Source organism: Dermacentor andersoni, chromosome 2, assembly GCF_023375885.2.
Source record: "Dermacentor andersoni chromosome 2, qqDerAnde1_hic_scaffold, whole genome shotgun sequence".
Classification (NCBI taxonomy): domain Eukaryota; kingdom Metazoa; phylum Arthropoda; class Arachnida; order Ixodida; family Ixodidae; genus Dermacentor; species Dermacentor andersoni.
Genome location: NC_092815.1, coordinates 57,381,449 through 57,405,963, shown reverse-complemented (window position 1 = coordinate 57,405,963; position 24,515 = coordinate 57,381,449). Strand labels below are relative to the sequence as shown.

The following is a 24,515-nucleotide window of genomic DNA, read 5'->3' as shown; positions in this document are numbered from 1 at the left end:
ATTAAGTTCCCAAGCCTTGTAAAAACACCACCAGCCAGAACGACAGAAAACACTTCTCAATTCTCTGAGTTATATAGTATATATTACAAATGAGCATACCATATGGAATTCGCTGGACAGACAAGTTTTCCGGGCCAACCCTCATTTGCGCGAGTATTTTAGCAGAAAGGTATTGTAGCATAAGATTATTACTTATCCAAACCGCTGATCTGTACCTAATGTGGTGCAAAATGATCTTTAGCATGCAGCATAATAGCGAAAGACTCTATCTAGCCTTTGCTGCACGAAGCACTAGACATACTTGCGTACAGTCCTCAGCGTGTTGTTATTCTAAAGAGTAAATGTCGCAAGATGTTAATAGAAATACGTATAGCGAGCGTATACATGCGCTTATGAGTATTTTTAGACCCGGGACTCCTACCCACCGACCTCGAACATGTAGCGAGCGAACATACCGCAAGACCAGGCAGTTCGGCATACCGGCCAAACCAGAATGCCGTGCCGAAAAGTGCATGCGTAAGTATTACACTGCAGAATGGGAATGAACCCTAAGTGTACTATCTTCTAAATAAAAAAAAAATTGTTTGTAAAAGGCGACAGCATCATCAACAATGGCCTGCCCTACACATTAGCGTCTCCGCGCGGTGATACTCGTAACCACTGCTCCATCCAGTTATCAAAACGAAAAGTTATATTGGAACCACCCCTACTAAAAAAAAAAAACGAAAAAAAAACGCTTTCTTTTTGCTCACTGGTAAACCTGAACGCGAGCAGCCTTTATAACTTTCCTCAATATTCCTTATTAAGGTTTCCGCGCGTTTGCTTTTCCACCGTGCAGCAAAAAGAAAGAAAACGGCTTGTTAGGTAACTCTTTTGTAGCCGCCGGAAAGAAACGTTTTCTATTCAGCACAAGTCAAGCGAAGCAAACGCGTTCTCCGCTTCTGGTACGCGTACATTTGACACCCTACAAAGAGATAAAGCGAATCTGGAACGCACTCTTCCTCCCCCTTCGTTCCTATATTTCTTTATAGCCTTCTTTTTGTTTTTTATGTCTTTGCTGCTCTGCCTACTGCGCGAAGACAGGAAAGGTTGCGCGCTGTTATGCAGATGCGCGGGGTGCTAGGTGTGGGAAGCGTGGGCCCAGCTGGCGACACCATAAGTAAGCAAATATAAGCGCCGACAAAGCCAGAAGGAGAGAGAAAGAAGGCTCTACAAAAGTGCGAAGTGAAGCACCCTCACGCCGAGCACGACTGGTGATACGCCTTCTTGAGGGCTGCTTCGGCATAAGTCACATGTCCGACACGCTTATCTCGATTTGGCCGTTGCGTCATAGACGTCGACGTCTCGCGCACGCGCTCTTGTTGACGAGCCGGTCATCGAGGCGTGTCGAGTTGCGTGTCACATCCGGGGCGCGGTGACTTCAAGGCGGCTGACAAGAAGACGTCTGGCGAAATTGTTGCCGCCTCAAGACAAAGCTCGCTCGCTCGACGCTTTTGAGACGCACGTGACGAACGCACGGGGTGAGAAGATCACACCGGAATTTCATTTCTGCGAACACAACAGCGATTTTTCACGCGAATCTGAATGACTAGAAGCATTACGGGAAAGGAAGACATTATGCAGATACCACGCACTGTGGGAATCGATGTAAGCGAAGCTTTCTGTGCTGGTTATTTTGATTGACGATAATTAGCGGTGATGTTGACGGCAAATGTTTAATTTCTTCAACGTTTAGTCCAACGCGAGAGTGGTAAGTTGATGTTAAACGTTACCTTGCGTGCACCACTGGTGATTGTCTGCGTAGTACAGAGAACACACAGGGACAGGTGTTTGCTTGAGGCGTTGTTGTGGGCCATATTTCATAACCTCTGAGAGAGTCGAGGATTCTCATTGCCTCACATGGCACATCGCATCCTGGCAGAAGTGCTAAACTTGAATTGGATTATGGGGCTGTACGTGCCAAAACCACAATCGGATTATCAGGCATGCCGTAGTGGCGGACTCCGGATTAATTTTGACACCATGATGTTCCTTACCGCGTCCCTAAATCTAAGTGCACGTGCGTTTTCTATTTCGCCCCTGTCGAAATGTGGCTGCTGCGGTCAGGATCAAACCCGCAACCTGGAAATGCCATCGCCGCAAATAAGCTACCGCGGCGGGCACAGAAGTGTTGATTTCACGGTCGACCGCTTCCGTAGTGTCGGTGGACTCTGCGGTGCGCTTTAAGTAATGCTGCTCTGCTTCTGCGCGCCTTGCGTAATTTTCCGCTTGACATATCTGCATGGTGTTTATTTTTCATAAATAGCAGGAATGTACTGTACCGTACCTTGAACTCAAGATCATCCAGTTTCCACGCAACCGTTGTCGCATAGTAGTAGGGTTTCTTTGCCTTCTCACGTAACCTTCCCCCCACCCCCTTGTCTAACACAACTGCCTCTTCTCCCTCCTCTCTACAGTTCTATCTACGTCCTCTCTGTACTCGCACGTTAGTACAAAGGGAAGCGCTGCAGTTTCTGGAATGGTTTTGAGAGGGTTCACGGATAATTACAGCTGTCAAGAGGCAAATGTGACGACGCCAAGGGAGCTCCAGAGTGCACATTCGAGGCGGTGGAGTCCAAACGAGTTTCTCGCGTCGCATTTCTTCTCTGGTAAAACTCTTGCTTGGGCTAGTTGGTTCATGCTTGAATGAGTAAAGGCAAGGCGCAATAGAGAAGGACTGAAGAAGGACACAAACGACAGGACCGGCGCCTTCTTCAGCCCTGGTCTTTTGCGCCTTGCCTTTACTCATTCCTCTCTGATTCGCTCCTGTTCTGTACACGCGCGCTCTACCCGCCGTGGTTGCTCAGTGGCTATGGTGTTGGGCTGCTGAGCACGAGGTCGCGGGATCGAATCCCGGGCACGGCGGCCACATTTCGATGGGGGCGAAATGCGAAAACACCCGTGTACTTAGATTTAGGTGCACGTTAAGAACCCCAGGTGGTCGAAATTTGCGGGTCCTCCATTACGGCACAAAGTGGTTTTGGCACGTAAAACCCCATAATTTTTTTTTATATACGCACGCTCTGAACCACCCCCCGACGGGTGTGCCAGACAGCAGAAGCAGCAGCAGCAGTGGGAAAGTCGAAGGAAGAGGCAAAGAAAGCTTTGCTTTAAAAAACTAAAGGTAACGACGGTGTACACAGTCCCTACCTGCCCAGTTGTGACTACAGTCGAGGCAGCATCTTAACACGCTTATAACATTTTGTGTTGAATGATCTACGACGATTTCTTGTTGACCGTTGAAAGTCAGCAACTTTTTTGAAAGGTGTGCCTTTGCACGCTTTCTTCATCATCAGCCTGGTTACGCCCACTGCAGGGCAAAGGCCTCTCCCATACTTCTACAACTACCCCGGTCATGTACTAATTGTGGCCATGTTGTCCCTGCAAACTTCTTAATCTCATCCGCCCACCTAACTTTCTGCCGCCCCCTGCTACGTTTCCCTTCCCTTAGAATCCAGTCCGTATACCCTTAATGACCATCGGTTATCTTCCCTCCTGATTACATGTCCTGCCCATGCCCATTTCTTTTTCTTGATTTCAACTAAGGTGGCATTACCTAGCGTTTGTTCCCTCACCCAATCCGCTCTTTTCTTATCCCTTAACGTTACACCCATCATTCTTCTTTCCATAGCTCGTTGCGTCGTCCTCAATTTAAGTAGAACCCTTTTCGTAAGCCTCCAGGTTTCTGCCCCGTATGCGAGTACTGGTAAGACACAGCTGTTATACACTTTTTTTTTTTGAGGGATAATGGCAACTTGCTGTTCATGATCTGAGAACGCCTGCCAAACGCACTCCAGCCCATTCTTATTCTTCTGATTATTTCAGTCTCATGATCCGCATCAGCGGTCATTACCTGCTTTGTACGCTTGTTACGTCGTACTTTTGTCTTAGAGGTCGAATACCATGAAATACTGTAAATTCAAAGCGTAGACAAATCTGAAGCATGCATTTACATACATACATACATACATACATACATACATACATACATACATACATACATACATACATACATGCCTGCATACATACATACATACATACATACATACATACATACATACATACATACATACATACATACATACATACATACATACATACATACATACATACATACATACATACATACAAAGAAGCACAGCGAAGCGACTCTGTGACCGGAGACCATCCGCGGTATGCGTATGCGATGGAATCATAAACGGCTACAAAAACAGTAAGACAAAAGCAAACCAGATTGATAGACGTGCTCATCGTGTTGTCATCGTCCCGGTCGCATTCGTGACTGCAGCCCATGCCCACCTCGCAGCATTCGATATCGTGAGGCACGCAACAAACTGTCACCGGATGTCGTCTGTTTTAACATAACCGAACCACGCGGGAAAAAAATCGGGGACGCCGGCACTTTCAGTAAAAAAGAAGAGGGGAAGGGGAAAGTAGTTAGTCGACTCGCGCGCCCTACGTGAGGGGCGGTGAAACAATGCCGGTCAGAGGTGTCGAGGTGCGTCAAAGGGCTGAACGCGGCCGTATGGTGTCGGTGGCGGAAAGCAGCGCGACGGCTATTGTTGCCAGACCACCAGGCGCTGCGGGAGCCCACAAGGGCCGGCCGTAAAAGGAGAGGCGAAAGCGAAGCTGCAGAGACCACGTCTCTCCATTCGCGTGTTGGCCTCGATGCGTACCCTCTGGAACCGGAAGTGCGCGACGGCAGGCGTGCGGAAAGTGCGGGGAGTGCTTTAGTAGTCGTGTTCCTTGATTACTTTTTCCTATCTGAGCGCCTAGTTAACTGCACTTCGAACGTCGTCGTTGAGCGAGTTCCGGAAGCGGGAAAAGAAAACCTGTTCGCGAACTTTGAGGGGGGCGGAGGGGGGGGGGGGGGGCAACGACGATGAGAATTGCCGTAGCGTGCGAATCCGACGGAACTGCCGTTCCTTCGAGAGATAATGCCATCACTAATGCGCGTTAAAAAATACAAGAACACATAACATAACTGCATCTCCGCGGTTTCGAAGATCGACGCGGCGCCACATGTATATGAAAACCCATTTGGAATTTCGCCACTCGTTGAGGTTGGAAAAGGGGAGGTTGCGCGATAGTACAGAGGCGATGGCTTTTAAAATAGATATTGCTTGCAGCAGAAAAAAGGACTAAAATTAAATCCTAGCGTTTTACACAGCGGCGACGGTACGCCCTTGCCTACCTTTCTTCAGATAACTCTCGTGCGCTAGCATCGTGCGCTGCCATATTTGCAGATGTAGTTGTGGCAATGCCATGGGTGCAGATCATATGATATCTAAACGCGCACAAGAACTGCAAGGCAAGCGAGAGAGTCACTGGCCTGGCTCGCGTTCGTACTGTTTTCTGAGCATTTAGGTATACACACTACACTGTACATACCTGCGCCAACTCCATCAATCTTTCAGCCTTCTTTTATTTTATCGAGCAGGGTGCAGTATGCCGCGTAAACAGATGAGCAGCGAACCGTAAGAGGCGGTCGTTAATCATCCGGCTTAAGCGCTAATGGAGCTCAGTGCGACACTTCTCGGCGTTTACAAGGCGTGAAGCGCATTTTGATGGACTCTTTAACTCCACAGGCGTACGCAATCCGTCCTTGACAGGCGTGCAGCTGATACTCGCATATTTATGACGGCACGGGGATACGCCTGGGTGCAGTCGGCGGGCGCAAACACTTACGGCGCGCTCTCCTTTCGCATCCCACCAGCCGTCGGGGCTCGTGACGATCCCGAGCTCTCGACGACGGCGGCAATACACACACTGCATGTATACACTGCATGTACACGCGCCAAAGCTGTAGTAACTTAGTTTGGCGAACGATGCGAACTTCTCCGGATCTAGCTCCGGGACAGTTAGTTGACATTATAAGCACACCAAAGTGTTTCAGTTAAAAAAAAAAAAGCTACAAGCAGCAACTCGCAACAGTGTATCATTAGAATAGCACGACTTCGTAACGTGCGCCCGTTCTCCCCACATACTGTTTTCACACCGACAGGCGCACACGAACGCCACGCGTATATTGCATGCACGTTGTGCCGACACCCTCCTCGTCTGGCCAAATCGAGGTCGCGGCTAATCCACGGCCTCACTGACGACATACGGCTGAGCGGGCGAGCAAGAGCGAAGAGGAAAGAAAGCAAGAAACAAGCCAAAGCTGCGCCGATATATAGGCGGCCTCTGTACGTGCGCCCGCGACGTGCATTTTAATGAAAGCGCGCGACAGCGAGCCGTTCTCTGTGCCCACGTAACTTGGGAGCGTCGCTTTGCACACATCCGGGAGGCGCGCGAGCCTCGTCCTTTCTTTCGGAGTGCGCGCGCGTGGTGTGTGTGCGTTCGTTAGTTTGTATTTGAGCGCGCTGTCGAGTGTTTTATCCAATCGAAGCCCGCTTCAAGGCTGAAGTCGCGCGAGGCGCGCGCTGTCCGCTCTATGAATCATGCAGAGGCATAGCGCCGCGGGTCTGTTTGTACATATATGCGTACTGACCTTGCGGCGAGGGCATGGCTGGCGTGGACGGCGGCGACGGAGGGCCCGTGGTCACCGGAATGATGATGGGCCGCATGGTTGTTGTTGCGGTTGCGTCCGCGTCACATCACCTACGCACCGAGAGGAAAACGCGCACGAGGACGTTAGGAAGGAAGTATCGAACGGATGTGTACACGCATGCATGCAGTGGGTAAAATAAAAGAGGACATCGGTGCGCGCGGCACCATTACGAACGGAACAAAAAGATTATGCGAAGCTATATAACGCGTTGGAAAGGGGTCGAGGACGCTATATAGACTGTCGACGTGCACCATGTCAACACAGAGTTACTCACACGAATGAGTTTGTGGCCTTGAAGAAGTAAGAAGTAACATGTGTACGAGTTGGGTATAAAGTAAACAAAAAGCAAGACCGGAGAGCTGCTACGCGTCAACGTCTGTACACAAAAAAGACATGGACAAATACTCCGCCGACGAGAATGAACACCTCTTTGATCGTGGTACCCCGACATCATTTCGTCTTTCATTCGTTGCAGAACAATTCATTCGTTGCTAGGCACGAAAAATACCTGACCCCCCCTCTCTTCTTTTTTTTTTTTTTTACATAATCACTTCTGTCAATAACGGCCCTGAATACTATAACAACATTTAACTGTATGGACGCATCGGTTTATTTCCATGCATAAAAACGTGATCGCTATAGCCATATATGGCATGCACTTTGCCATCGGGCTTTTTCCTTATCTTGATGCGTTACTAAGTGTATCATTAGGGCTAAACCCAATAATAACGCCGCTAACAAAGTCGTAAAGCTTACAACGTAAAGGGAGGCACAAAATAATTCTGCTATGCAGCTGAGCTTTCGAAACGCCTCGGTTCACTCCACGAGTAAAGCGCGCGCTGTTTCGCCCAAGATGGCCAGCGAAAGCAGCTCGAACGCATTCAGCGGCAAAACAGCCCGGGCTTTGACCCCAAACATGCGCGTTTCCGACGGCGTTATTCCCAGTTCCGTTCCTACCCACCACCCATGTTGCCGCGAGTGGCTAAAATAATGTGCATATATAGCAAGAGCAAAAGAGGACAGGCGGGGACTGTTGCTGCATGGCGCCCCAAAACACCCGTAAGTTTCCATTTGGTTATGTATCCGCGCTGCTGATCTATACACACACACACGACGCATCGCGCCCGAACACCGCGTTCAACCCGGCCCAGGCTACGCACTGCTTCTTCTCCCTCCGAGCGGGATGCGCTGTCTCGAAATAGCGGGTCGCGCCGCACACCATGCGTGCCTCACGGAGAACCGTGCAGCACTACGAACGCTGCAACTGGCGCTATAGCTAATCGGGGAATCTGCATGGGGCCGAATCAACAAGAATTTTAGTTCGTAGGTGATCATTGCCATAACCACTGCCATTGTCTTCGCTGATAATATGGCCAGCATCAGGATTGGCTCACGCCGGCTCTTACGGACAATTCTATAACGTAAGAGCTTCTTTTCTTCTTTCTTTTTATGTGTTTGTGATTACGGGCTTTGGACCTGCATTGACGTGCGCTAAAAAGTTTTTTTTTTTTTTTTTTTTTTTTTTTTTTTTTTTTTTTTTTTACGCTACAACTTGTATAAATAACATAGCAGAAAGCTCTGACGCCATAGAGCTGTTCGTAAGAGCAGGTCCCAGCCAACCGTTGATGCTGGACATATGATCATACTGTAGGCGATCGGCGAAGGGCAAACGACGCTTACGTAGGAAAAGCTTTGAGAATTAAGCCCCAGTTCTCATATGGTCGGCGTGTGCCAATACTGCGTCGCTATATACACCAATTGGATACTGACAACGGAGCCTGCTAGTGGCAATTTGTACCTAAGCGCTAAATGCCTCGTGACTATATACGACGCGGAGGTCGAAATCGCAGAGCCCCCTTTGTTTTTCGTATAAGATCTGCTTTTCATTACGTGTCGACGCCATCACATCGTAGGCTGTCGCATTTGGTGGGCATTCGTTCTTAGTCATTGTGAACGAATTAACAGCTATGCGAATCCGTCCCCGTAATGATAGTTCTTCCATTTGCGTAACTACGTTACGGGATTAGTCGGCCTCTTAGTTGCGTCGTTGATATTACAGGGGTATAGGAACACCTCGTTCAATCACGATGTGTTCGTACTTCACGTGAGAGCAGCTTTCCGAATGTGACTTCTGTATAGGCTGACGGCAGCTCTATCGCTTCCATGGCGTTGCATAGATTTTGAGTGAGGTAAACTGGATGTGAAAGAGCCCCGCGGCGAAAATTTCACGGATTCTATATAGCCGCAGCAAGGCTATGGACCGTCCGTTCGTCTCGCTGCTTAGTTCCGTACTGGGCTCTTTTCCGTTACCGCTGCTATGCCGCCGCGCGGCAGTCCAACTCGCTGCCGCTACCTTTTCCCACGAAAGCAATCCCCGCTCGAAAGCCTATTTCTGGGACCACAACCGGCGGCGGCGGCGGCGGCAGCGCTCTGAATGCTTCGCACCAAACAAAGCAACGAGACGCCGCTCTCCTTCATTTAGCAAGCAGCGCTGTTAGCGCATGCGCGGCTGGCTCATTTGAGGACGACGTGTAAATGTGCACTGCACCAGCCGGTCTATCTGAACCGTGCTTTTAGTGCGCACTCATCGGAGCAAGAAGCGCGCTGCAGGTTTCGTTTACACCGCGAGAACCTCCACTCCGTGCTTAGCTTCCTGTCTCGCAACTAGTACTAAACGCGTCCAAACTTAGCTCTCAAATGACACACGCCGCGTACCGAAAGCGTATGGCAACTAGGGACCACAGGGTACAACACTATATAAGGCTGACTGTATAAGGCAGCCTCCGACGTTGTCTCGCTGAAAACCAGTCTTTCCTTTATCTGGAATAACAATGAGCGTGCTATAATGTCTTGCGGCAGTCTGTTTTGCAACCTCGCTTTACACCGGACAAACTGTTTGGAAATGAACACTTCGTGCATAAATGTAGAACGAGCAATACATTTCTACCGGAGATGAAAACTCAGCGATTTATTTTTTGTCATTGCTTTTACACAACTATACAGCCCTCAACTGGTCGATTAAAGTCTTCATTAAAGTGTTGCCTTTAAACCCACAGAACCTTCCACTTTCACATCTGCTATACTCTTTAATGCTTTCGTTAGCTGTCAGCTTTTTATCTTTACTCTCTCTCTCTCTCTTTCTCTCTCTCAGTTTTCCCTCACAGTAGTTAATTGAGACGAGACAAATAATTGTATCCCGCGAACTACTGCCGATACTCAAAGCGATATCGTGACGTTGAAAACCGGCTTTATACGGTAGTCGTGACTCAATGCTCATTCTATGGGAAATGACCAAAGAAATTGCGAACGCTCCTTAGGTGACAACAGCAGCTGTCAAACTATAAGGCACACAACCAAAAGAAGTACGTTCAAGACCTGCTACACTCGAGGCTTACGAACTGTTCCGCTCCTTCCGCCCTTTTCCGAACCTCCCAAGTCGAAACGAGCCAAGTCTCTCGTCCGCGATGGTTCTCACTTTGTCCTGAGAACGATGGTTCTCACTTTGTCCTTTGTCCTAGAGAACGTGCGCGATTGAAGTGAAAGCAGCGCCTGAGGAGAACCCAAGAGACTAGGACGCGGTAGAATCAAAAAGTAAAAGAGCGAACGGCGCAAGCAAAGTCTCTAGGGTGGCCGCCTCTTCGCCAACAGAACGTGGGCTGCTGACAGGATCTCAGCTTCAGCCTCACCGAAAACAATCGTGACAGTTTATTTAACTGGGACGAGAGGAGTGGGAGGGCCGGAAAAACAAGCAGCGAGCACGCACCGTTCGCCGCTGTCGATGCGGAGCGGGGAGGCACTTCCCTATGCGCGAACCTGTCCGTTGCACTTCGAATACTGCGTGCCAACTGTGTGTTCACTTGCAGCGTTCGTATGAGAAGGATGCATAATTTTTCACGTGCCACGGCTAACACGAGGTCCTGAGATGTAAGGGAACATTGCTCGTAGCAATCTGCCAATTGCATGCTCCACTGAGCTCATCGGTTTGCTGGAATAAGCTGAGATCGTGCTCCAGCTTCCTCATAGCTTTTCGTGTGCGTGCGCGTGTTTGTTATATTGCGTGTGCGAGTTCCCGGTTTGTCCCTGTTAAGATACAACTGGCTGCACCATGCAAGCCCTGCTTTGTGCGGGCACACTTGTTCGTGCGTGCTTGTGAGGGCGAATGCGTGTGTGATCGAGTGATGGAAGGAGAGTGAGTGAGTGAGGTCGTCTAAGATGTCCACGCATCCACACAACAACCACACCTGTATGTAGAGGAATGTATAACTCGGCTATCGCAGCTGCATAGTGCACATCCAGAACGCCGCTGAGTACTGCTTCCAGCATCGAACGGCTGTAGGTGCATACAAAAAGAAAAGACGAAAAGAAAGACAGTGCTGCACGCTATACAGAGAGTCGATAGAGCAGGCGCAGCTTTTACAGGCTAAGTGCATTCGCTGCAAGCCCGGCCGACCACCGGCCACATGCATAACTGACGGACACATTGCAGACAGCTGCACGCCTTTGAGGACTGTGTTGTATATACGCAGCGGGAGAACGGGGACGCGACTTGCCCTACTTGGTATTGCGTGCAACGAACGCCTGGCAAACCGTCTCGTTATGCTATACCTACGATATCTGTCGGATGACACGTGCTGTATGGTCAGTAGATGAACTATTCTGAACAATTCGAACGCCGCGAACACGGACAGAAAGCATATTGAAGCTGACGAATGCTAAATGGTGCCACAATTGCTTTGCGCGTATACAAAATGGCGCATCACTCTACGAAGTTAAAATGAACAGTACAATTATTTCGTCAGCTTCATTCGCGACTCCTTTCGCTTTCTTGTCCGCATTTTAATGCCACCGTTTTAAGTTTACTTCATCAGACCTGCTGCCCTTCTTCACGAAACTCTTCTCTAACTCTACTATATGGTGTTGTGTGTTGAGACTTAATCACGTGTTGCATATTATTTCCCCTGTGCGTGGCAGATCTGCCGTTTTCTCAAGCGGAGGACAGCTGACAGCAGTCAAGAAGCCGGTTGCGAAAGACCCGCATGATAGCCCATATAACAAAATGTAAATCTAGATACAAATTTGAAACGCCCGACAGATGGCAAAAATTAATAAACGTCTTCGCCTGTTTCTTACCAAGCACCAAGAAATAGTCAACAAACTAGAGTCAACATTTCATTAGTTGTCATGTCAATAAACAACAAAGAAAGGAGCAGAGATGCGCTGCTGTCAAAAAGGTTTTTAATAAAGAACTGGTGGTACGAGGCTTATAGCACACATGTGAATTAATGCAAAAACGGAGTCCCCGTATCTTAGGAGTGCCGGTGGCAGACGGTTGCCTGATACGCTAAGTAGAATTCCGTAATCATCGAATGAGACGGAACCCTCTGGCTTGACATTGCAAGTCGAGAAGAAACCACTAGACACGGGTAGAATAAAGGGATTCCCGCGCTGGTAGAAAAAATAAAGAACAGTCGGATAATAAATATAGCACACCTGAAACATTCAAAAAGATATTACTGCAATTTTATAAATTATTGCGAACAGGTTGCTGCCATTTAAATAATCACTAAAGAGGAACACTAAAGCAATTTAGCCCAATAAAGCATTCTTGCTGAACTCTATTCTCATTAATTTCACTGTAATAGGGAGATTATTAGAAGAGAAAGTGAGGCTCAATTTTCCATTTTTTGAATTTCCTGCCGAGAAGCCAGCGCCGTGGGACGTCAGTGTGACTTCACGCGGTTCCACATGATCTTTTCGCATTTGGGTCGTTACGGCCCAGTAAAAGGTTTTTGAAGCTTGCAAAGTTCAGTCTTTGGCTCTGTCAAATTCTTCAAAGCAATCAGTCTTTAGCACTAGAAAATTCACTAGGCCCGAGCAGACGCCATTCAAGTATGTGACGTCACGGCGAGCTGTTGCGGGAATTCCAAGGTAGCGTCGCCACAGGACTTTCATTCTTGCGTCTTTTCTAGCCTACCAAGCCGGTTCCCACGGTAAGAAAGTAGATTTGCTGATATTGTAGAAGAATTTTACTAACAAGTACACCTCAAATAATTTTTATCTTTATGGCACCTATTCAATAAACATGCATATAGAGTACTGAGCCTTGCAAGCCTATTACTGTAATACATATTGATCGTTTGAGGGCAATGTTTTTTCAGTATATAAGCAAGCGTAACTTAAAAAGTGGCATCAGATTCTTTGAACGAACTACCGATCAATGCAGAAAAAAATGTTACAGCATTGGCAAACCTAATTAAACAGGACGTACAGTTTCCACAGTGTCTCATTGGTTTGCTGGTTGAGTCGCGAAACCACAAGACAAGGCATTCATAAATGGCGTAACGTTCGTTTATCGAGTAGCCCGGCACCATTGCGCAGAATAACTCTGTAACTAGCCAAGAAGCAAATGCTTAGATACACGCAGAAAGGTGCAGTGCTTGCAATTTATCGTTTTCGGCATGGTAAAAATAAATACTATCGAGTTTAGAGCCTTTCTGCGTGTCGGTGTATGCGTTTAAAAGGGTGGGAGAGGGTATAGGCGGCGGTGCGGTGCCTACATGTAGTCTCAATTGGTTTGAAACAGAAATAAGCAAAGCTCAAGCACTAAATGGCTTACTAGCGACGTTTGCGTGGTCCGTTTACTGTAAGAGTTCTAAAGTTACGTCTGGTCGTAAGAGCAGATGAGAGTCAATCACGATGTAGGGCATATTATTCGCGAAGGCGGTCTGCCAGTAGTAAACTGCACTTACAAACCTGCTAAGTCGACGCCAGGATGAATGAAAGCGAGTAACTAGTGCGAGAAAGGATACTGCGCTCTTCTTGTACAGCCGTAGACACACGGGCGCGCGTGGCGCTGTTGTCTTCCTGCTGACGTTTAGAGTTCGGTAGAAAACAAGCAGAGGTCGTTACATGCATATATGTATTTGTACAAAATGAAGATATAGGTTTTAATGAAGAGAGAGAAGATCAAGGAAAGACAGGTAAAATTCTTTACTGTAATAGATGCGCAGTAAAACCTGATTAGCTCAAGCAGACTAGGTGACTATATGTCGTCGCCCTGTTACGCATTCCCGCGGGCAAACGAATCGTCTCTGTACAACGACTATGTGGCAAGTGCAGCTTTATTTTCGCTCTTCACGATTACCGCTGCGCGAGTGTAAAGTTAACGTAATCGTTTTAAGTTCAACTTTATATAAAGAGGCCAGACGAGGGGACCAAGCACAAAGCTATAGGTGGGAGTCGCGTAACGGTGTCTTTCTGACACGACAACGCTGGTCCAGGGTATACAAACCGCATCATAGGGGCGCGACGTTACAGATGTGGAAAAGACAAGCGCACCATGCATGGAGTTCAACATTGCACAACAAAGAAAATGGCAACAGCACAAAGGCTCGAGGAATGCTAACACGTCAGTAACCCTTGCAACGCCTTTCGCCAGTGGGGCTAACGAGCGGGAAGGTTCAAGCTATACTGAGACTCTCGAAACTTCAGCTCAAAGAAGTTAGACGCAACCGATGTAAAGAGACCGGAGAAGTATAAACAGCCTGAGCCACGCCCCCTCCCCAAACAACCACCACCGAAATAAAGAGTAGGTCCAACCAAACGACCACCTTCGTTGTCACTGGTGTCCGCTATTGTTCGACTGTATACTTTCTCCTTGCTCCATTCGTCATTAGCTTTTTGTTTTTTTCGATCGCAAAGTGTACAATGCGGGAACAGTATAGAGAACATGAGTCCTACGTTTCGCACTGGCAACTGCGACAGTCGGTGCAAAGAGAAGGGACACAAGAGACGACACGTCGCTGCCAAGGCACAAACAAGTTCGGCGGGGAATGTGCGCCGCGCGTATACACACAGGCGTCCCACACGCACATACACTTAACCGTTTTCTCTTCTTGAACAGCAAGTAGAGCGCGACGCTTCGCCCAGCTGCAACAGACCGTACGGGCGAGAAACGATGGCGCCATCCAACGCGGTAGTGTCTCGAAGTGCGTCCTAGAAAAAAAAAAATATAAGAGACAGACCACCGCGCTGCGGATGCCGAAAGGAAAAGACAACCGCGCAAGCGTGCACCGCACAATGGCGAAGAACCATCAGCGGACGCTCTCGTATACGGAGTACGATTTCTTGCGCCGATATGTTTCGCCTTTTTCGACGTGACGAGATTGTGCGACAAACTGCGGCCATGTTACGCGCTTCCACTGGTTTTTACGAGCGTTGCTGCTTCCTTCTCCGCTATTTCTTGAATATCTTTATACCATCCCCTCATTCGCTGTTCCTTGCCAGAATGCCCCGCTGAGGAGTACGAGATCGTGGGCTCGACTCCTGGCCGCGGTGGCCGCATTTCGATGGAGGCGAAATGCAAAGAAAAAGAAACGCTCGTTTGCTTAAATTTAGTAAGTAAAAGAGAGATGAAGAGGAAATTCAGGGAAGTTAACCAGATATCAGTCTCCGGTTTGCTACCCTACACTGGGGATGGGAGATAGGGGTTAGGAAGAGGACAGAGAGGAGAGTGTAAAAAAAGCACGCACACACGGAGACACACATACACACACACACACACACACACACACACACACACACACACACACACACACACACACACACACACACACACACACACACACACACACACACACGCACGCACGCACACACGCACACACGCGCACACACACACACACACACACACACACACACACACACACACACACACACACACACACACACAAAAGGCGTTCCAGTTCAAGACGTTCACAAAGGCCGGTACATCGCAAAAAGCGCAATAGTGCTTGCACGGCCTTCTTCTGTGACGTTAGGTCCTTTCGATGGTGCACAATTCTATTTTCCGATAGCGGTTGGTCGTCCAGCTGGTCAAGTTCGTGACGAAGGCATTGCCTCTGTGGACTGTACTGCGGGCAAGCGCACAAAATATGATCAATCGGTTCTTCATGGCCGCAGTGGTCACAGGTTGCGGTGTTGGTCATCCCTATGCGGAATGCATAGGCTTTGGTAAAGGCAACGCCCAACCACAGTCGATACAAAAGCGTGGCGTCTCCACGGCGAAGCTTTGATGGCGCTCAAAGACTTAGTGTCGGATCAAGGGAATACAGTCGAGTATTTCTTAAATGTGGTTCATTCCATTGCGACGTGGTGGACTGCCGAGCAAGCAGGCGGATCTTCTGTGCTGCGTCAGTTCTCGAAAGTGGAATTGGTACGTGGTGCTCCTCAATATGGGCTGAGCGGGCAGCTTGATCGGCCCGTTCATTGCCGATAATCCCGCAGTGACTTGGAAGCCATTGGAAGGTTATTTCATGGCCTGCATCACTTATATGGTGTAACGTCTCTGTAATGTGAAATATTAGCTGTTCATGCGGTCCGCGTCGTAAAGGTGACAGTAGGGACTGCAGTGCCGCCTTCGAATCGCATGCTTAAATTTAGATGCGCATTACGAACCCCAGGTGGTCGAAATTATTCCAATGTCTTCCACTGCGGCGTCCTTCGTGGAGATTGTGGACGCGAGAACCCAGAATTTTTTTTCGTCGGAATATATATGGCGATCACTTACGTGCACTTCATATTTCCCCATCTGTGCATGGCTATATACTCATCATCATCATCCCTCCTCGCCGGCTTCTTGGCTGGGCGCCACTTGTGCATTTAGAATAAAGTGCTCCGATTGAACTAAAACCCTCGCAATATTTCTTTGACTTCCTATATAGCTTCCGTACTGTTTTGGAAAGGTTACAAATCCACTTCTAGACTAAGAACTCTGTGCGCTTTTTGCTTTTTGAGGTTCGCCGTCCCATGCAGAACGCATCAGGAAATCTTCAATAGACAGGACTATGCAGCACATTCAGAGAGCGTTCAGAATTTAGTTCACGCTGAGGGATATTCGACCCAGAAGCTCTTCAACCGAGTATTGCTCCTGCAAACGAATAGGTCTGAGGCCGAACTCACAAAATTTTGTTCGTATGTGTTCTTGTGTTCTTTGCCTTTAATTTGATGGCCGCCTTCGCTAATAATATGTGCAGCATCATGACTGACTGAAAATTTATCTCAATAACAAGTCTATCGTAAGAGCGTCTTATGGTTGTCGTCCTTGGATTGACATTGACAAATCTGCATTCGCGCTTCACAACGACTCGCGAGCTTCGAGATCCGTACGACGCAGTCAGTCATCGTAACTGCCTCAGATTGTTGCTGCTTACGCTGAGAGATTTTATGGTTACTTTTCCTCCACGGTCTTTCAAGCGAGAGCTGCAATAGGCAGTGTCGTTTTTCCCGTCCAAAGTGTCTAGTTCGATCCCTTCAACGTCACCGGAGCGTTCGTATTTGACGAGTATAGAAACGTACCAGACGTAGCGCCTAAATTGTGCGTCAGTAGTGACGCAGGAGTTCATTATTTCGCGTCTGCGGCGTTGCGAAAAGGAAGTGGTGAGAACGGTTGAGACGCCGAAAAATGGTGCGCGCACTCGCTCGTATCTCTTCGACGCGCCAGCCGTGAAAACGGTCCCAGGTGACGGAATACTGAAACGAAAAGCGCTATATATAGCATCGCGAGAGCGATTGCTGCTCACACTCGGGGACGTAAATTTCAGTATGCTAACGCACGCGAATGTGTAAAGCGTTCGTTGAACCGCGACAACAGCGTTATCAAGCTTAAGTGCAAGCTCATGGGATGACACTGGTCTTATGCGTATAAAACAAACATCAGTGTTTAAAATGACGCCATGATCAAGTGTGTCAGTGGCGCGGTTTGACCCAGCTAAGAAGTTTTCATTGAGAGCAAAGGACCTCAACCGCTTTAAGTCGTCGGGGCATCGGAAACTCGAGCTAGTTAGTTGTATTAGTATATAGGGATCATATATAGTTGCTACATGCTGCATTCATATTGGCGGCGAAAAATTGAGGACAACACGCAGACAATTAAAGAAAGAAAGTAGACGAGACAAGCGCTTGAAGCCCTTGCTAATTGTTGTAAAGTTCGGTTTGCTGCCTCTGTCACTTTCGTTTCAGCAATCTCCACAAACATCTAGAGCAAATTTTGCTTATGCAATTAAATCGCTTCTCAAATTTTCAATTGTTAGCATTAAAACTTCACCTCTCTTTCTCCTCACACACACACACACACACACACACACACACACACACACACACACACACACACACACACACACACACACACACGCACACTTGATTCCGCAGGAGACCAGGCCACCGCATTTCTTTTCCTGTACAACTGCACTTTATAGTTTCTTGTGCGACTCAGCTTCAACTATATGCTGCCCCGAAATTCGGCAGCGCTCAACCGTTGTCCAAGCGCCAACTTCATTGCGACCAGGCGCGTCGGCCTCCTGAAAGGCCATTGTGGCTTCGTGTTTGCCACATCTACCGCGGGACGTTTTGTCTTGACTGCAGGAGCCCATTGTCTCTGGGCGGGGAAAGGCGAACTCGGAGAGGCTGCGCAAGCGGCCGGTGCTTCGGGGCACGTAATTTGCTTTTCTCCTCGGAGATGGCTCGTCGATACGGTGCGTCCTTAGCTCCCCCGAGAGCTGAAGCGTGCCTTTGAAATTTGCGGGCGAACTGGGACGGCAAGCTTTGCATGCGCAATAGCAATAAACTGTAAACACACGGTCGGAGACTGAGTGAAACCCCATTTCAAGTTTCTGAAGCACTAGCCTACTAAAAGTAATGTTACTAAGAATTTTAAAAGGTGCTCAGTAGAGGTCAAGCAGGCCGAATAGCTGCACATGCAACAATGCTTAATCCTGCTTCTCAGTTCCATACATGGAGTACGGGAACGCATTGCACCTCGGTAAATGAATCTTAAAAGAAAGAGAAAAATTAAGAAAACAAGCGAGCAGGAGATCAAGTGAGCAAGCTCGGAGGGCGCTCCAATTTGCTCAGTCATTGCCGTGTAATAACATTACAATGTTGTTTAACTCTGAGGGTTGAACGGAATGAATGGTTTTTACATGTGGACAAGAGATAGTTCCTTCAGAACCCATTAACAGAGGGCAGGTAAGACATAGAAGCAACAGGCCACAACAGCTAGGTCATAAGTTGTGATAGATGAGCAACGTGATCACATCGTAAAAGTGCAATGGTATATTAAGTAAGGGCATTACAGATGTGGATAATTGTTCCTTATTTTACTTAGCGATGTATTTGCCAACATGTCAGGTACGCACCCACGAACGACTTATGCACCCTAACTTTGCCCCACTGCGGCACAGTGAGGCAAAGTTTTGCAAAATTTTGTTTCGTTATTTTAACCGTTTTGTCGTTCTTTTCATTAGCTTGTTTATCCTACGTATAAACTTACTGTCACTAAAGATCACGGGCCGTGGTTATGAAAAGTTTTTACGCTACCACTTTTTTATAGGAGGAGATCTCATTCAACCCTGATATCAGACATATTGTTAGCTAAACTAGCCGGTCAGTGGCAAGCAACCCTTACGAACTAAAGTCTATGAATTCGGCTCCACGGCACGCATTTACGAAAAACTTGTACGCTAAAACTGTTCGTAATATCATTTTGCAGCCAATGCTGATGCCGGACATACTATTAGCGAAGGCAGCCAGCCAATGGCAAAATGCACTCAGGAACGAAAAGCTTGTGAAGTTGGTCCCGGGGACTTGCGAAGATCGAAATGTTTTATGCATTGACGCGGCAAACGCGTCTTGAATGTTTTGCTCACCGCGACAGTCATAACGTGGCCATTTTCTTGGCTCATCGCGTGCGCGCGTGTGATTGTGTGCACATCCGCCTATTTGGTGTTTGTGCGTTGAAGCTAAAACAGGAATTTCACTCGCCTTTTCTTTGAAATTACTGTAGTAAGCCTCGCTCATCTCGCTATACGCGACCCCTAATTTGTGACATGCAGCGTTTGCAATGCACAACGAAGTTCAAAACGAAGTCTGCCAAAATGCACATTGCAGAGTATCGCTTAAAATAATAGCTTAAGCGTGCGTTTCTTGACGAATCTTCCAGAATATGTATACGCTGCATGTTGTCGGATCAAAGACTGAACGATGAGACGAGCTTTATCTTTGGGCGGGACCAACAGTGAAGTGCTTACTGCCATTATAAATTGGCACTTCTGAAGCAACAGGCGCGCAGTCAGAGATAGAGTCGCCTGCGTTAAATCTTGCAAGAAGCCTGAAGAAATGGCTGCAGCGTAAGTTGTGCAGTGAACAAGCTCAGGCGTTTTGAGAGACGTTGTCCTTTGGCTGGGCTCTTCATATACTGTAACCGGCGTTCGGTTACAGTTCGGTTGGCAACTATTCCTCGGTTCTTTTCGAGTTAGAACAAGAGCTGTGCATTCACCTGCATCGCGCTGTATAGGGCAAGGCACAACGAATGACATTGCTTGAATAAACTGTGTGCTTAAAGATATCTCCTTCTCTCGTCCTCCTTCCCCGAAATGACTTCATAAGAAATCGCATTAACCGTACGCGTTGTGCTAGCAGAAATGCTTCAGAAGAGTTGGGTTCGTATACATTACACGGCCGTAGCATTGAAATAATTCTCTAAGCACCGAGCTAACAACCGTTCAGACAAACTCATGTGTCGAAGACCCTGGCTGCGGAGAAGACACGCGCGCCCCAGCGACTGTTTACATTCGCCAGAGAGAGGACAGAGTGTGAAAGGGGAGCGCTACACATGCATCCCTGGGGTGGGGGGGGGGGGGGGGGCTTTATTACGAGCTCCGACCACTTCGCCAAGTGGTCTTTCTCTTTGCTTGCTCCTCTTCCTCCCGTCTCCTCTTCTAGCGTGCGTCCACACGTTCTCCGTGTACGCGTGTGTGTCTGTGCGTGCGTGTGTGTATAAACCACACACCCAGGGCGAGCGAGCGTACGAGAGAGCGACTCGGGGTGGGGGGCCTACTCGGAAAGCCCACCGCTTGCTTCGGGCAACGTGGTTGCTGCAAAAACACCGAGAAAAGCGACCACGACGGCGACGACAACGACTACGAGACACGAGGGCGGTTGCGCATCTGGCCGCCAGCTGCCGCCCACGGTGGGACGAAATCCAGCTGACGCTCCCTCGCCTTCTTGCTCGCTTGCCGCCTTTGGAGAGCGCCTGCAGACTTTGCCGCACTACTACGACCACCGCGGCAAGCGAAGCTGCACGGCGGTGGGCACGTCGCCGCAAACGGCGAGGATCTAGCGCTTGCCACGCCGGTCGGTCTGTCTCGCTCTCTCTCCCCACTCCAGAAAGAACGGCCCGGCGAAACCCAGTTTCAAAGGGCGCGCCTGTTCGTCCGGACCCTCTCGTGCAAAGGGAAAGCCGCGGCGCGTGTTTATAAAGAGGCCTCGCAGGGCTGCGTGCAGAGGATTCAAGAAGAATCTCGGCGCGACAAGGCACTGCTCGGCTGCTTTTTATTATCCGACGGAGAGCCCCCATTAACGAACCACCGAATGAGAAATGGCTGTCGCGCAGCCGAGCCCGTGTTTTGTAAATGCGAACGCCTCCGAGGGAGTGTTTCAAGTCGCCGACAGTGCATTCATCATAATCCTTAAAGGTCCATCCTACCGCGAAGGTGGGGCAGATGAGCACGCCGGCATGAAACTGAGACCGGTCTCCGTATAACTCTGAGTGCCACAGGGTGCTGCTGTAAGCCGCGCAGTGTTATGGGCAGACAAGTAAGCATTCGTCAAGGGCAGCAGGGCGACTGTGGAAGAGTCCCACGTAAACCTAAGACATACATCCGCCATTTGAATGGAGTAGGCGTTGTTGGGGGCAGCTCTGGTTTATGTGTGTTGAAATTTTTGCAGTTCATGATAATTGCAAGTCGCCATGTGCCACGCCGGCGGCTACTAAAACGTACACATAGTTGACGCCGTCTGCTCAGGAGTCGTTGCCGTAGTGATAGATTGGTATGGATATCGCGCGTAGTGTGACTCGTCATAACTTTCGAAATGAGAAAGCTTGACACTAACTGCGTTCATGATTTCATTGCATGCGACAAAGCCGCTTGTCGCCCAACATGATCAAAACACAAGGACACCTCTGCAGACTGTGTTGTCATCAATTAAGTGAAATACAAACTGCAATGCTTTCATCAGATCTGAAGAAGAAGAAGAAAAAAGAAAGAAAGCTCTATATTATTTAACAGAAAACTCGTCCGCGGAATCTTATGCTACACCCATCTAAGTTACGCACATTTACGCGAAAAAAAAAAAAATGAGGGACTAAGCACAAATACGTAAAAAAGTATAGAAAGAAAAGTAAGTTGACTATATAGTCATGGACATACGGTGCACTAGTCTGTGGTATGATGAAACAAACAAGGACGGTATAAACAAGTGCTTTTTCTGAAGACGAATGAACAGTTAGGCAGATTGTGCTAGGGTCATTACCCTCGCAAATTAGTTCTTAAATATATTTTACACTGGATACACTCGTTCATTGAGATTGAATGCTGCTTAAAGAAAGACGACACTCCACAGGCAGACGCCTGTAGCATGAAGCGTTCCCGTCCCTTCAATGCCAAGCAGCGACGTTCAAACATTAAATACCTCTTCATGCCTCTCGCTCCTCCAGCCAAACAAGCTTCGAAGGCGACACTATACAAGCAAAGTAGCGAGGGGCAACGCTGACAAGGAAAGGATAATCCGCCCTTTCAAGAGCTCGCTTTGTTACTTCGTGCTCAAGGGAGATCGGAGAAGGGAGTGACAAAATGAAAAGAAAGAACTCAAAGAAAACGAAAGCAACGGAGAAGGAAAGTGGTCGACAAAAGACTCCGCGGGGCTTTATGCGCCGACTCATGACGCGTGGCAGGAGGGCAGAGCCGAGTGAATCCTTCTCCGGCCAACCTTCCACGGCGTCACTCGGCCGTCGCTTCCACTCGGCGCTTGTTTCTGTCTGTCCCCTCGCGTTCGAGGGGTCGAGGTCCCTGGTTGGGACCCCCGCCGCCAGTCTTTCCACTGCTCGGCGCAGGCAAAAAAAAAAAAAAAAATGCCCCGAAATAGACGCGCGTCCTCCTCTCGCACGCGTGCAGCGTCCCCCCCCCCCCTCTCTCTCTCTCCATCCCCGGCTCGCCTTTAGCGGACGGCCGGGCAGCCACGCTCTTATCTTTCGGTAGCGGTGTCAGTCACGCCTTGATGCTCCTGCCGCTGTACTGCGGCGAACAAACGTCGCTGGAGAGCGTATGCAGCGTGTTATAAATATAAGCACCGGGAAGGAAGCGAGGAAGACGCGCTCCCTGTAAGCGTACAGGACCAGTAGCGGACTGCGGTAGCCGGGGGACGACCGAGAAACGAGGAAGGTAAATAAAGAGTGAAACTGGGAAGGGTGCTCGCAGACGGAGACGTGTTACACACAAACGGGGACGGGCCAGCTGACGGGATGTATAGGCGACAGTGACATACGCGCTTGCGCGCTCTTTGGTGCGCTCGAATACATGATATCACGGTATGCGGGTCTTATGCAGGAGGCGTCATTCCGTGCCACCGAAAAGCTGTCAGAAGTCTGGTGTGCCTACCGCGGGTCTGTGGACGTTAGCGAGCAGATCTTGTGTATAATGAGTTAAAACTGCACATTTGGTGTCTAAACACACGAAGGGTATAACAAATACATTCGAACGATAACGAGAAAGGAAGCACGCGGTTTTGTCGAGCGCTGCTGCCCCGCTCGAACGATTCATATTGTTGCGGGGTTTAACTACTAACACTTATAGCCAAGCGTCACCTGCTGGTTGGTTAGAAGCAACCATCTATACGAAAGCCGGCTTGTCCCCCAGACTGCGTGAGACCACGCAGCTGAGTCGTGCTGCGCTAAAAGGTCCGCTTACGCGCATCCAGCCGTCGCCACGAAAGCCTCGCTGTTACTGTGCAGCGTTCGTCCTAAAACGGAGTATACGTTATCATGAAGGCCTCCGATGTGTGGTCGTCGGGTATTTCCGAGTGGCTGCGTAAATGCGCACCATCAGTTTGTTTGCTTTACAGGAGCCCCGGCGGATAACAGGGGACCGTGTCTTTACGACGTGTGCCCCATGCGCTGCCGCCATTTACGTCGAAGGAAACGCCAAACGTGCCCACTTCAGTTGGGATAAGAGAAAATGTCAGCGAAAATGCAAAAGAACGAGGGCCAGGAAAGGAGTCTATTTTGAGGAAGAGCTCGTTTTCGTCTACGGGCATGCGACATTGCATGTGGCAACGGCGTCAACAACCAAAGTGCGAAAGCCGCGGGCGAGCTCGTTCCCTCGTCGCAGGAACGGGTCATGCGAGAGTGACACAATGACAGCCGCCTGGGCGACGCCGCGCTCGTAGTATATGGTGAGTGGTGGCGCGCGTTGGCTGGGAAGGGAACGGGTTACTCACGGTCGGCGGCGCCGAGCGTCACCTGATGGTGAAGTCCATTATAACGACGTGTGAGGCAGCCTTCATTCTGGTAAGACTTGTTTCAATGGTACACTAACTGCAGATGTAACATCTGCGTGTGACATTATTTTCTTGTGTATACATTGTCATGATACACATTTTTGTGTTCAAATTAACCGTTTAAATTTCATGCTGTGATGCGATAAATAATAAAAGAAAATAATTTCCGGTTATCCTGTGCACTAAATAGTGCTCACAAAACACTTCATATTACGTAAAAATAGCTTTCAACTGTTTTGAGGAGGACTAGCTCGGCGTTTTCGCAGCCTCGCAGGCTGAAACGGAGGCGTCAATGCCATTCGTGCGACTATAGGCACAATGCTGTTACGTTTCGCCTCCGACGTGCGGTATAGCTGGCGCGGATGCAACGGACGCCGGGGCTTCGTTCACCGCGGCGGACATTTTGGCCAGTTCAGCGCTGTCCCAACGCCTCCTGCTAAGCGCGTCCAGGCATGTTTCAATGCCACGTGTCTTCGTGTGTGTGTGTGTGTGTGTGTGCATGTTGGTGCCCACGCTTGTCAAAGAGCGGCAGCCG

General features: G+C 48.9%; 1 protein-coding gene across 2 annotated transcripts in view; it reads right to left on the bottom strand.

The window, feature by feature from the left end:
- Positions 1-24,515, bottom strand: part of LOC126542258 (uncharacterized) — a 147,450-nt gene that overhangs the window by 73,278 nt on the left and 49,657 nt on the right. For both annotated transcript variants that reach the window (XM_050189245.2, XM_050189246.3), the window contains exon 2: positions 6,533-6,642. In XM_050189245.2, the coding sequence (XP_050045202.2) occupies positions 6,533-6,608 (76 nt within the window). In that variant the 5' untranslated portion in view covers positions 6,609-6,642. The remainder of the gene's footprint in view (positions 1-6,532; positions 6,643-24,515) is intronic.